The following is a 14,170-nucleotide window of genomic DNA, read 5'->3' as shown; positions in this document are numbered from 1 at the left end:
TAAAATATTGAAAACTTCCTGTACTGCCAAACTGTGAATAAAATGTAAATCTATCCCCCCAAAACCCTCCAGCTCAATTGAACTGCAACTTATAAAAAGAACATCCAAGAAAGAGTAACCCAAGTAACAAGTCTTGGAGGTCTCCACTGCCACAGAAACATTGACACTTCCAAAGTATTTATTTTACAAACATTTATTTGATTTTTCTCTACAGTTAAAAAGATATCTGTTAATAAAATTCAATAGAAAATTACCAATAGAATATTTTATTTGAAGCATAAAGCACAGTAATCTAGTGTTTTAGGTAAGTGTTTGACTTGTGAGGCTTGACTTAATCTGTATAATTCTGTTTTGTCCACAACAGTAAGAGTTTGTTCCACATACTGACCAATTTGCAAGGCAGATTTTATTTTGACAAACTTTTTTTTTTATTGTAAAGTTTAGCAGCAAAAGAAAATGTTCTATTTTGTATTCTCTCAAAGATGAGAAGACAGTGCTGTTTCCAGGTGTCTTCCCTTGGAAATCTTTTGTTGAAGTCTCTTGGATCCTTTACAGTAATTTGCTGAGATATTTTTCCTAGCATTGCTGTTTTTCTGCCATCTTTTTTTTTTTTAAAGGGGGGGGAGTAGTCAGCCTTTTAAATGGAAAATTATTAATAGAAGTAAAACTTTGGAAGAAGCAGAATTAGGAGCATCTGGATGCTTTTTACTGTAAGAAGCTTTTCTCTGTCATGCACTTCCTCCTCTATTTCTTCATTGCAGTGTGGTATTCAGCAATACTTTTTATTAAGTTTAAGACCAAATACTTCATGAATATCTTTACTTTTTAGACTCGTAGTGAGAAACACAGAACACTTCATCTCTGTGCTTTGTTCTCCTACCAGCTATCCAGTATATATATATGCAAGGTGCAACTCCACTGAAGTAGACAGTTCCAGCTTTGGAAAAAAAGAGGAGATAGTTGGCCTTGGAGTGTCAATAATTGCCTGTATATAACCTAATAACTGAAGAAAAATTCCATGTACCTGAGAAAAATATATCTGTTAGAAGGGAAACGTTTGATCTGCAAGCCTGTGTGATTTCATCGGCACTAGACTAGTCAGGCTCATTGGTTATGTGCTGTCTCCCAACCTATTTTGAGTTTACTTTCCTTTTGCTCATAAATATTGCCTGGGTTCATTTGCTCTCTTCACTGCACGGGATAGTACCTCTTGGAGCTCCTAAAATGCTGGATCAAGTGAAAAGCTTCTTGTTTTATTCTTTTTTCTTATCTGATTGCTCTGTTTATCGGCACTAGTGCTTCGTGTAGATATGGCAGTGTTTTATTCACTTGATTACTCTAAGTGAAACTGAGGAGTCATTTTTGGTTGTGCAACCCAGGAGCCTGAGGAAAATTCCTGCTGTCTTTTGTCAGACTACCACTGCCCCAAAAACGGCTTTTAAACGTCAGAGCTGCATTAATAAAATGTTTATTTAGCACCTTTCATGTTGAAGGATCCAAAAGCACTTCACAACTTTACTACACACATCATCACTGAAATGCATCCAGGCAGAAAATCAGCAAACAACTCACTGCATAAGATTAAGAAAGAATTCACTTTTTACCAGCTGCTTGGCCAGAAAGCAGAGCAGAGTCTTTAATGATATGTAGCAAGGATCCTGATTTTGGTTAGTTTGTTTTCTTAAGGTCTCATCTGAAAGACCTACATGGTAAAACTGTGTTCAACCCAATTTAGCCACCTCAGAAAATTGAAGATTTGCATCAGCCCTGCCAAGATTAGAATCTGTGGTGCCAGGGAGTCTAGCCTGATCCTAACCTGACATTTAGATGACTAAGCCATCAGCTCAAGGTAGAGGACATACCTAATAAGTTAAAGTTGCAAATACATAGTAGCACAGTGTTGTTTTTTAATCCAGAATTCAGTTGTTTATGCACAAAGCTCCCACAGGTACAGTATGCCTCTTTACAAGCACCAGGCATTAATTTACAGTCCTACAACTTCTCCAGCTTCGAGGGAAGGGGAAATGTGACCTTCTGAGCTTTGGTAGCTAATCTTTCAAGGGAAATGGTCGAAGGCACTTGGCACGACTGAACAAAGCACCTGGAAATTCTCCATCAGGAATGATCCCCATTCCCTGGGAGGACAGCGATTACCTACAGTCTTTCCAGCTGTAATGTTGACAGCTTTAAGTAGTATATGCCAAATAAATTCTGAGCGAAGGCTCTTTTTCTACAGAAGCGCTTTCCAATGCTGGAAACGTTTCATGAGCGTACTCAGCCCGGTTCCTCCCCACTGCAACTGCACAGAAGAATTTGGGCATGAGTGTGTAGATGTGGCTTTGTTACTCTTAAATGCACTTCCTGACTGTAACATTTATTACATCTTTCAATTCAGCAAAGAAAAATTATAAGGCTATTTTTATACAATTTGAAAGCACTTAATACAAAGTTACATGAATACACTGCATCATATGGCCTATCTGTGGAGAAAATACTGAAATACTACCGTAGGGCTGTTCAATACTAGTTTTGTCTTTCAACTTTTTATCTTAATACTAGAAAATATATAAATCATTTACATGACATTATGCAAAAGAAGGCACAGCCGGTTATAGTTTACACAAGCACAATGCATAATATGCAGAAAAGGGGATTAAAAGAAGCTTCACATCCTTATTAGATACATTGTTGCAATCCATTAAGAGAAGTACTTCATCAACAACAGAAGTGTTCAACACTTGAGAGCTATGATATAAAAAAATTATAATTCATTTAATGCAAAACAGATTTATATATATTTTTATATATAAACACTGTTTAAAAATGCTAACATAATAAAAGTAGATTATCCATGTAATGAAAAGTGCAAACCAAAGTAATAGAGGGTTTCACAATGTCCTTCTCATGACACAGGAAAAACTAGCCCATAGGAATGAAGTGTTAAATCCACCATCGAGTCCTTAAAGGGATGAGGCATCATCAGGATTTCTGAGCATTTGGAGAAAGCAGTACTGGAGAAGAGGCTCCATCCAGACTGGGGAGTGGCACTGGTATGTGACCATTTAGCAGAGTTGGAAACTGTAAGAGGCCAAAAGGTAAAAAAAAAAAACAAAAATAATTTAAAAAATTGTTCTTTATCTCAAATCATTCTGCCCAAAAGCACATTCACTCAGCATTAGCAGCTGATTCCAGATGTTTTCAAGACTTCTGATTTCCATATCGTAAGATGTATACCAAATGCCTGCATCAGACATTTGGAAAGTAGAAGAGAGGATGAAAACTGTATAATCTTTAAATACTTAAGAATTTAGAATATTACCAGCTATATTTTACATAAAAGTTCATGTAACAGTACAGCTGCCATCAAGCTGGTAAAATAAGCAACACAGAGAAATGCTTGCCACCCATTCTGCATCCACAAATATTTTTCAGCCAACAAAATATTAATTGCATCTGCTTTTTATCTGCCCTTCACAGAAGCTAAGCAAGAAAGATATTTGCAAAAATGAAAGCCAAAATGTAGTTTTCTGATAGGAAAAAAAAATCACAGTTGTGAATACATAAAGTTGTGAAAATTACTCTCATGCAAATAATTAAGAATTTTGGTGTTCACTAAGAGGCTGCAAACTAGCCACACTGGATCATTTAGGTGAAGCAAAGCACACTACACTTCAGTATTAACGTTCTACTTCTGAAATGCTGTACACAGAATATTTATTCAATAAATAAACTAGCGTATTCGTAATTCACTCGAGCGGCCTGTCTGTAACTTGCCTACACTGATGCGTGACGAGTACCTACACTCTGACCGGAGACAAAACTAAGCAAATAGGTGGGATAAACTTGCCACAGCACGAGGCAGGTATCCGACCGGATACTCATCTGGCCTCAGGGCCTGATTCCATGAGGCAGTCTGCACTCTGTGGACTTTCTCCCCCCCCCCCCCCCCCCCACACACACACTCTTTCTATAGGCTTAAGAGAGGAAGGCCTGAATAGCAGAAATCCCAATTTCCAGTAGGGTTGTGTATTTTTTTTTAACCCTTTATCAGATCAGTCCTTAAACAGCGAACACCCATTTAAATCCTGTTTTGTGGGATAACTAACCTCTACGTGGGCACATGATCTCTTTAGACCATGATGACTCTTCCACTAAGACCCTAGATAACTATCTTCCAACCTTCAGCTGAAATTCAGACCAAGCACAGATGAGCAGCATGCTGCAGGGGTCTCGGCACCATCCCCATGGTACAGCGCGGAGCCAGGAGTGGTTGGCATCGCTCTCTTTTAGCCAAACAAATCCAGAAGAAATGTTTCTGTTGCTTCTGCCAACACTCATGAAAACACAGAACTTGATTACAAACTCTTGCTTTTCTAGTCTGTGTTTCTTAAGTGAGACATGTAAATTAAAATGTGTTTAATGTGATTTCTAAAGCTAACAAAGAGACGGTTGTGTGATCTTTGGGTGGCTGTCTAGGCAGGTGGCATGCTGGCGCTGCTGCCTGACAGGCAAACTATGCTAATGCTACAGTTTCATCCTTCCTCTAGTCTCCACCCTAACTCAGCTGTCTTGTTCTTCTTCCTGTCGTCCCTGTAGCCCCCGGGGCCAGGACTATGCTCTTTATTCATACATCTGGATATGATGCAGATCTGGGACCTGCCTACGCCCTCTCAGTGCTACCATCAGTACAGCAGTAACAAAGAAAATATGCTTAATTCAGTACTTACTTAAACTAATCTGGTAATTCTTAAATTTGACTCCATTTTCTTGAATTAACCGATTCTGCGCAAGTCTCTCACTGTTCCAATTATCTGGTTATTTCAAACCAATGAGGAAAGATCAAAATAAGTTTAATTACACAGCAGTATTGCTTCAAAGGGAAGACTTTCCAGGTAGGTCAATGCATCAAGGTAAACTGTGCGGAAGGAGACTGCGAATTTCAGTGATGTTTTATGTTTGCTGTAAGGGTGAGTAGGCACAGATGCATGGGATTTGCTTTCACCTTACAGGCACGGAAAGCGGTTTTACAAGTTAATAAGCATCTACGTGCACTGTGAGGGAGCATTCACACAGTTGTATCCAGCAACTTTAAGGCAAGGACCAGCCTTTCCCATAGGTTTGTCCTGGGCTTAGGGGGACCACGGACTCAGGTACACCTCATCCTGGTTTTTGTACGAGAGAAACACTACTGTTGAAGATCTACAGGCAAAGCCAAGCACAGCTCTGCTGTGAAAAGCAGAGCACACCTGAAAGAAAAAGGAAAATTACAGGACCCTAATCCCACCTGCATGCACATCAACAGCAAGGGTGGCAACGCTGTCAGTCAGCTGTAGCGCTGCACTGGTCTTCAGCTACTTGCAGGATTTTGACTCCTTTTACAAGGAACAAATGTTCTTTTAAACTCTCAGTGGGAATGGCCAAGTGAAAACAAAACCACCTTGTGAAGCACCTCTGTCTCTTTCCCTTACTTGCCACATGGCGCCTGATGAGCATGGTCTTATCTGCACACACAGGGTGCCCCTAGCCCTTGGAGAGCACTGCCCCGACACCACGCGGGCCCACCCAGCTTCTGCCGGTGGGGCAGGTCCACTGCTGGGAGGGCTCCCACGTGATGGGGTTTGGTTACGTTTCAGCTGCAGATACCATTTCCTAACGGCTGTTAAAATAATGCCTAATGCTCTACAAGCGTGTCGTCCTGGCCTGTACCTGAATCAGACATTATTCTTATAAGGGCCTTCTTTCAGGAGTTAAGGAACCAAGGCCACTTCTCACTTTCAGTTCCTACAGGGGGTTGCTGGGTGTTTGCCTTTGCAAGCTTGTTCCAGGACAAGCCTCAGACACTTCCCTCCCAAACGAAATGTCTGCCTGATTTTAATTATGTGTGCAAACCTAAGGTCCAATCTGCAAAAATGAGTTTATATGAAGTGAAGCCTTAGGAATCTGTGCTCAGCTGTCCCACTGGAGGTAAAAAGACTTATGACCTCAGTGAGATCGTCGTATTTGAGCAGAGCGCTCCCAACCCGGAGCAGGATAGCTAGTTTCCCCAGAGCATCAGGGCTCTGTTTACCAGCATCCCTCTCCTGCATTAGTGCTGGCCAGCCAAAGCACTTAGGGATTTCATTCCAGGGTTTTCCCTACATTCCTCAGCTGCCTCGATGGCCATCAGCTTCTTGTGCTTCCTGCCAATTAGCTAGTGAGCATAATTGCTTCTGTGACTTACTGAGAGTCAGCTGTTTTGCAGCAGCTACAGCTGGAGCTGCTGAGACCACCATCCCCACGATCCTCTTCCAAGTCATCGAACAAATGCTGCAGCTGAGCTTTGCCACTGTTGTGGTTTACTTAACAACTTCTCTATTTAACGCATCTCTACAAAGTCTTGAGATTTTTACTTTTGTGGCATCTGTATAAGAGAGAGGACAACACTGCTTTTCTCCTATTGCATATGGTGAAACAGAGCTCAGAGATCAGTGATTTTCCTGAGGATGCGTGGATAATTTGCACAAAAGCTGAAAATGGAGCCTTGACTTTCAGTGACTTTATTTTAAATACAAGAATGTCCTACCTTTCTCAGTGAGACTGAAGGATCAACCTACACCCTCTCTGCTGTACAAGACTGAACCTCGCCTTGATTTTTCCAGAGTCCATGTTCCACACTCTCCTAGTCAGTCCCTCTCTGGTCTGCAGCCTCCTTCTGAAGCTCTGAGGGCCCAGTTACTTGTTCTCACTGGGATTCAGCGTTTGTTTCTTTTTCCTTCACGCAATATGTATGTTCTTGCCACACTACAGCGACTGACCAATAGGATCTGACAGTGCTGCCACAGGTCTAAAGGGTAAGTACAACCTGGGCTTCTCTCTAGAAATGCCAGTTTATTCCTATGTTTTGTCAAACTGCTTGAAAAGCTCCAGGGCACTCTGAGATGGCTTTTCTTTCTTGATGGCTTTTTCCCCATGTGTGCTTTCAGAAACAAAACATGTGCGTTAGAAAGACGTACCTGGAACAGACTGTTTGGTCCCTGCAGCCTGGCAGGACTCAGAGGAGCGACAGGACTGAGGCTGCTCCAGAAGTGAATGCTAGACAGCAGCGGGCTTGGGGTCAGCAATAATCCATTTGGGGTCTGCAAGATTTAAAAAAAAAAGAAAAAAGAAAAGCTTGTGATTAACATTCCTTCATATGCAGATTGATTTTGTTTATATTGAGCTCTGCTTAAGGAGATGCGTAGTTATTGCTTATCTGAACCACATGTTACTCTACAAAATACCATGCATGCATGCCACGATGTCTGTAAACACAGCCTAGTCTCCCCTGGAATCATTTTTTACATTTTTGAAGAAGAGCACTAACTTGAACCAACTGCAGGTTTTGAAGCATTAATGCAATTGTGTGTGGAGTCAAAAGAGCTTTTGTTGGCCTTTGAAGTTTACTCCCCTGATGGTTCCTGTTCGAGATGGAAGAAGATTCAACGAACTAGCAGCGCACTGGCTCACCGGGTGAGCAGCAGGCTCCAGCGCCCAGGGGGACTGCAGGGAATACAGCTGATAGTTTGAAAAGAACCAAAACTGAAACTTTCCTTAGCTATAAGGAGTCTAAGCCTTTGTGTCGGGCTTCACAAGGAGAGCTGTGAATTCTCTCAGGCATTTTAAAGCACAAGTGGAGGGGAGTTACAGTTAAATCACACGCAAATCTCTGTTCAAAGGAGAAGAGTCACGTGAATTATTTTGTACCCAGAGTAACTTTTATGTTTCCAGAAAGGAACATGAAAGCGATGTGACAGTTCTGAACAAAGTATTTGGAACACTGAATTAATCTCTCCCATAATCTAAATGCCAAATACCAAAACTAGTCCTATGTAGCAAAGCACTTGATGGCATTTGAGTGCACAAATTGCTTACAGGTGGGTATGTGTGCCACTGTGTAGGAGTAGCACCTCAGTGCTCTGCCCAACTTGGGCATCAGTTTGACTGTCTGGAGTTTAAAATATGTAAATGAGCTTTTCCTGGGGATCATATCTCCCCCTAGTAGCTGGCCTCCCATGCATGCTGGTACCTACTAGCTTCCCACAGGGCCAAGAATTTAATCTCTGCCCCCCAAGGCTAGCAGTTGCAACTGGGATCTCACTTAACAGCTGCTTACACCAGAGGCTGCTGCTTTATGTCGCTAAGACTCTATAGTGAACAGGATCAGAAAGGCAGGTACAACAAGTTACGTGTATTTTAGTATATGACGGATGTATTATTTGTGAAGTGGTGCCTAAGAGATTGGCTGTGGTGCTCTAGGTTCTGTACAGAGGCGCGGGAATACCCAACCTGGCTCTGACCTGCTTGCAATTGAATTCAAAACAAGGTACAAACAAATAGTTTAATGACAGTAGAAGAGAAGAAAGGGGGAGAAAAGGAGCAGCAACCATAGGGTCCTCCCAGCAATCCTGTCCCAGGATACCTGAAAGGGTGTTTCATATCTAAAGAGCCTGGCTGCTCTTTAAGTGGCTGATTTCTCTAAGGAATCTTGAAAGAAGCAGGGCTCATGGAGAAATGCAAAGGGAAAGGACATGGCCAGCTCCCTTGTGCTGAAAAGGTGGCTCATGAATACCGAACCACATCGAAGAAACCACAGCTACAGCCGAAGGAATAATAACTGCACAGTATTACCAGCAGAGCAGAGGGCTCCTTATGCTGGAAAAGCAGGTGAACAGGGAGCAGTGAAGGTTGTGAAGAGGCTTGAAAAGTGATAATACAGCTTGGGTTTGATGCTCTGAAACACTGAAATTCGCCACAGAAGGTTACTTGTTGTAAGCAATGAGCAATTCAGCAGCTATTGCTGAGTGAGCTGCAGAGGGCTAGAGCCTGGGAGGATTCAGAGATTGGTGCTCACGCAGTAAAGTAACACGTACCGCGGCCACAGGAATATCAGTGAGGTTGGGGTGGGAAGTATTATGCAGAGGTGGCAGCAGATGGCTGGAGTAAGAGCCCCAGCTGCTATGCCTGGATGCTGGTGACACTGGTGATAGCATCAAAAGGGACAAAGAGTCGGGGGAGGCTTGGGGAAGAGAAAGTTCCTGTTTTGGTCTCACCAAGTGACAGCTCTTGTCAAGATATCTGGGGAGCTACTTGGCAAGCAGGCACCTGTGACCAGTCTTCAGGCCCACGGTGCTTTCACGCGACAGGAAGACAGTGGCACCAGCAGCAGCCCTCGTCCTGCATTGCGTTGCAAACTGAACCATGGACACAGCCCTGGGCAGAAGGTTATCTACAGGGATTTATGAGATGGACAAAGAACTCACCTAACTAGGTCAGGATAAATACTCAGAGACCTACTTACAGAACAGCTGTGCCTTGTAAAGGTCAGTGCCTTAAAACCAAACACGTAAGCAGCCAGACCCAACAACAACGTTCAACTATGGCCATAGTATTGTGCAAATTGAACTAAGGAGTCCAATGAGCTATGCCCCGCTGCTTTATTTTTTCTCAGAGAAGCTGCAGATATCCAGAATTAGAAAGCAGCTCTTAAGAGAGTTCTTTGAAAAGTAATAGAGAAAACTAGGAAGTGTTTCTTCACACCTAAATACAGCCAGAGCAAGTGTTCAGAGAGAGAGGAGATCTGAAAGCAAGCACCTGTTTGTACATTAGCACGTAAAACAGCAGTGCTAAGCCAAAGCTCACATCCACTCATGACCACAATACTAACATCTACCAGTTCTGCTGGAGCCAAAAGCCAGCCAAAGCACGCCTCCACCTCTGTTAATATTTAACGCAGAAGGAGCACAGTGTCTTCCCGGCTTGTGCTCAGAGTGCGGCCACCAGACAAGCAGCAAAACCACCGCAGGAAACCTAAGTGTTAAAAACCACCACAGCACAGGCTGTCCTTAAGCTGCATGAGGAAAGTGATGTATCACTTCATTTTCTGCCCTCATGTAGCCATATAGCTGATCCTAGACTGAAACCCAGTGGGAAGTTCCTACTTAAAACCCATCGTTACAGTCTAAGCATAGGAATAGAATATTTTAAATAGAAGTAATTCATTGCCCCGAGAGGATTATATTAAGCAGTGATGCTCTTTCTTGGCTTCCGACTACTTTGAAAAAGAATGCATGTAAGTAAGTGCAGTCTTTCTTTTCACGTGCAGCTGTCGGATAAAGGACAATTGCTGCCCCACGGCCCTGCTTCCTAGGCACGTACAAGAGCCTGGAGACTGTATGTGCAAACCATACAGACCACACACACACCCCGCATGTGCTACATGCACACTACTTTGTCCCTAAGAAAACAGCTTGTTATAAATGTCACAAAATGCTAGTAGAGACCTGAAGAAAAGAGTTGGTGTTAAAATTACATGTTCACATTGGCCAAAAGAGGGCCACGGCCAGAAAAAAAGCGCAAGTAATCTGTAGAAGAAGCAGGTACTGAACAAAATCTAAATAAGCCTCTTCTATAAAGCTCATCAAATGAAAAGCTGACATCGCTCTGTCAAAGAACCGGACTGGTATGTCCTGACCTCTTCAAACTGGTCTTCCCATTTTGAAATTGCTTGTGCAAATCATGCTTTTTTTTTCAGGAGGCTCTGCCTGAGGGTTTTACTTATGGTCAGAAGATAAAACGGAGGGCCATCTGGCATTGCCTGCTTGGACAGGATGACCTTCTCCAAACCTGCATCACTCCCGGAGCAGGAGCCAGAGTGTGACAGCCTACTCTGCACCTGCGCCACGTGAGTATGCGTCTGACACTGGAATCTTACAAATCAGGGCTGGCTGATATTCGACGCAGGCAGCTCGCTAGGGTAATGAGAGGTACTGCAGATTTCAAGCCTAAATTGTGGCTTCAGTTGTTCTGCATTGTGATTTTACAGTTATCTAAATGCAGCTGTTGTGTAGTTTTTATTCTGTTAACACCATGTCAAGCATTTAGGATGCAGGGTGCACTTTAACCACAGTGGAAATAGGCCAAAACAGAGAAAGAAGCTATGTTGCTACACAGCCAAATGTTTAAATAAGTGGACCCTACCCTACCTGGCTGCCGTCTGCCTCTTCTGTGATAGGACACCCTGCAAAAAATAGATTTGCTATGGCATGGTGGTAGATAACAATCATCAATGCCTTAGCTAAACATCCTTCAAAAGGAAACCCACAGTCATCTACAAAATTCCTTTCTACTAGTTTCAAGGGTAGCTACACTGTTTTAGAGATGAATGATAAAGCGTCTAAAGGAATTATTACAAAATGAGCATATCAGTGAGGAAAGAAATCATTCTGTTCATATTGAGTTTTGGGGTAGTAGTAGATTAAAGTAAGCTTGTAATAACTCATGCTGTCATTGTGTCTGGCTGGCACCTGATATGATTTATTTGTCAAATTTGCTCCCTGCAAGCAAAATACTTAACTGTGGTTATGCCACAGTTAGAGGTTATAAAAGCCCGCCAATGCACCTCCTTCTTGGTTTGCCACATTTCTGTTCTTTCTGCCAAACATAACATCACTTAAAGGCTTTATGATGTACAAAAATGACAGATAAAGACCCACAAATTCCTCTTTTATTTGCGACACAACCTCGTATCTCTGTTGCCTGTAGGTGTGTCTGAAGTGCACAGCACTGAGCAGCTTTGCATAAACTTGCTCTGCAACCAGCTGAAAAGCTCAACAAGAGCGAGTGCTGTGTTGTACGAGTGCGCCTGTGCTTTTATCTCCGCAGAGCCTGCTTTGCGCTGTGCAAACATGAGATCTTGTTCACAGCCAGCTCAAAGATCTCTAACACATGGCTGCACTACAGGCATGATTTGTACAACAAGGCTCTTGTAATAGGGCAGAGATAAGGGGAATTCTGGATACAATCTGACCCCTGGATAGCCTGGATTTTCTGAGTAAATGAGACCTTTTAAACACACATCTTGTATTTATTTATTTAATGTTCGGTGTGTTTCATCTGGTTACAGTACTTGCAACAACTTTTATTTTTTTGCCATCTGGGACATTTTTACTGTCAGATTTCTTTGATTTTGCAGTGGTAGTATAAGACAAAACTCACTAATGAGCACACTAAATCACTCTGTTCTGTGGTTTTCCTCTTCTCTGAACTGCTGGATTTTTTTCACAGACTTGCTTTTTGATGGACTCTATCTTCAAGAAAATGAGAACTCGACATTGCCATTCCCAGAAACACGTGATCAATTAACAGTTATTTTACAAAGAACAAAAACAAATGGTTGTGCAGTAGGTCTGCACTGAAAAGAGGCTATGGCAAGTACTCTGTGAACCTGTAAAACCTTGGTAATTGAAGCTGGCTTAAGAGCCTTGTCTTAGAAACCAATTAATCTGCTCTGTCTTTGACAGCTAATGAAAATTTCACACTTCTTGAACAGATACCACATCTAGTAGAGAAACCTAACCAAGCATCCCACAACGTGCCTGCTTAAATTCCTTTTTCTGCTTGTTTTGCAGACCTGGAGGCTGGTTTGAATCAGTAAGTGATTCACTCATGTCAACAGCCGCCTGTCTCGTCGTCCTCCCAGGCACCCTATGAACTGGAATGACTTTTCCCACATTCATTTGGGAAGCTCGGTGCATGTTGTGGGGAAGAACCTACTTTCCCTACTTCATTCAGGCCTTTGCTGTTTTCTTCTTCCCCATATGTTTTTCCATTGGATGATTAGCCCCCATAGTGCTAACCCTCTCAGCCAAGTGGAGGGAGAGTTGGCTAAATTAAGAGCACACGGGATGGGCAAGTCTTACCTGAGCAGTGAAGAAAGCTGGAGTCAAGGATCCTGAAGGAAGCGCGGGGCTGTTGAGCGCAATGGAACCAATATCGGTGCCAGAAAGAACCATAGGTGGGGCAGAGATTTCCAAGCCTTTGGGTTTTTTAGCCTTTGGGGGAAGAGATGGAGATTTTGCCTTGGAGCCTGAAGAGAGGTTCAGAGGCTCAAGCGAATCTGAGTCGTGGCAACTGGACTCAAGGAAGAGGCTCCTGTGCTCTGCAGGGAGCGGCGAGGTGGGAGACAGAGATGGGGATCTGGAAGATGATGATGAAGGAGATGAAATACTGGCACTGTTGGGTAACATTAAAGAAGATATTTTAGCTGATACCGAAGAGCTGAGAAAAGCAGAGGCAGACGCTGTTTCGGAGGTGGAAGGTAACGACACCATGGGCCTCATAACTTGTTTGTCTGTTTTGTTTGTCACAAATCTTATAACAGTCCGAACCTCTTCCACGGGTGTGTTTCCTTCTGACTTTTCCTCCAGTTTTTCTGTTTTGATTGGCTTGTAATGGTCTGGCTGGTTCTGCAGTGAGTTGATGGTGAAAGAGGAATACAGGCCAGAATGGATATACTCATTTCGGCTTGTGCTTTTCAGTGTTGACAAGCTGTGCTTGTGCTGCTCCCGGCTCTCTGAAGGCATCTTACAATCGCTGTCCTGCAGCAAAAGGCTCTCTCGGCTGATCTCCACAGCATGTGGATCCATTTTTAAAATCTCAGGAAAGGAGACAAACTTGTACACAAATTTTTGTCCGATCACTTTCTTGATGATGTTCTGCAAATACAAAAGCAGATCAGACAGAAGGATCAGTATTTCAGAGGCACTGAGGACAGCAACTACGAATGGTTTCACAAGGGGAGGCAGGCACCACTCCCTCCTCCAGCTGATCAAGCGCATCTCAGCTTTGGCGCATTCTCATACCTTACCCAAAGAAAGGGACCACAGCCCCTCCTCCTCCTCATGGTTCTAACAAAAATACCATTTCTATGCTTTAAAGACCTATTGGTGGACTACGTCCATCCAACTTCCTCTGAGGCAGCTTGGGACTACTTTCTTTCCACTAAGAACAATTTTGCTACCTTGCAGACTCGGGTCACTCTGTCACATGTGCTTCACAACGAAGGCAAACGCTGTCATTCATACCTCTCAAGACTGAGACCAGTTATCCTGCAGCATGAAACACTTCTCTTCTTGAAATGTCTGCTAAGGACAAAACAAACATCACCTCCCTGCTCCAGCTGCTAACTCTCTCCTCCCTTCCAGCATGCAACGGTATGGATCTCAGTTGGTGGCAACTGTGCTTCCTTCAGCAGTCATGAGCTGCATGTCTGACAATGGCAATCCCTTGCACAGGTTGCACGCTATCCATGGAGGAGTACTTGCGTTCTGCTGTAGCTTCTATTCTATCTCCAGGTACGCATTAGACTCAGGAT

At 43.0% G+C, this 14,170-nt stretch overlaps 1 protein-coding gene across 2 annotated transcripts in view; it reads right to left on the bottom strand.

The window, feature by feature from the left end:
* Positions 1 to 177: 177 nt before the first annotated feature.
* Positions 178 to 14,170, bottom strand: part of ELK3 (ETS transcription factor ELK3) — a 39,697-nt gene continuing 25,704 nt past the window's right edge. For both annotated transcript variants that reach the window (XM_062585612.1, XM_062585602.1), the window contains 3 exons: positions 12,717 to 13,511; positions 6,993 to 7,115; positions 178 to 3,078 (listed from right to left, as the gene is read on the bottom strand). In XM_062585612.1, coding sequence (XP_062441596.1) covers positions 2,980 to 3,078; positions 6,993 to 7,115; positions 12,717 to 13,511 — 1,017 coding nt within the window. In that variant the 3' untranslated portion in view covers positions 178 to 2,979. The remainder of the gene's footprint in view (positions 3,079 to 6,992; positions 7,116 to 12,716; positions 13,512 to 14,170) is intronic.

The sequence above is a fragment of the Rhea pennata genome, chromosome 1, assembly GCF_028389875.1.
Source record: "Rhea pennata isolate bPtePen1 chromosome 1, bPtePen1.pri, whole genome shotgun sequence".
Lineage (NCBI taxonomy): Eukaryota > Metazoa > Chordata > Aves > Rheiformes > Rheidae > Rhea > Rhea pennata.
This window is presented reverse-complemented; position numbering and strand designations above follow the sequence as displayed.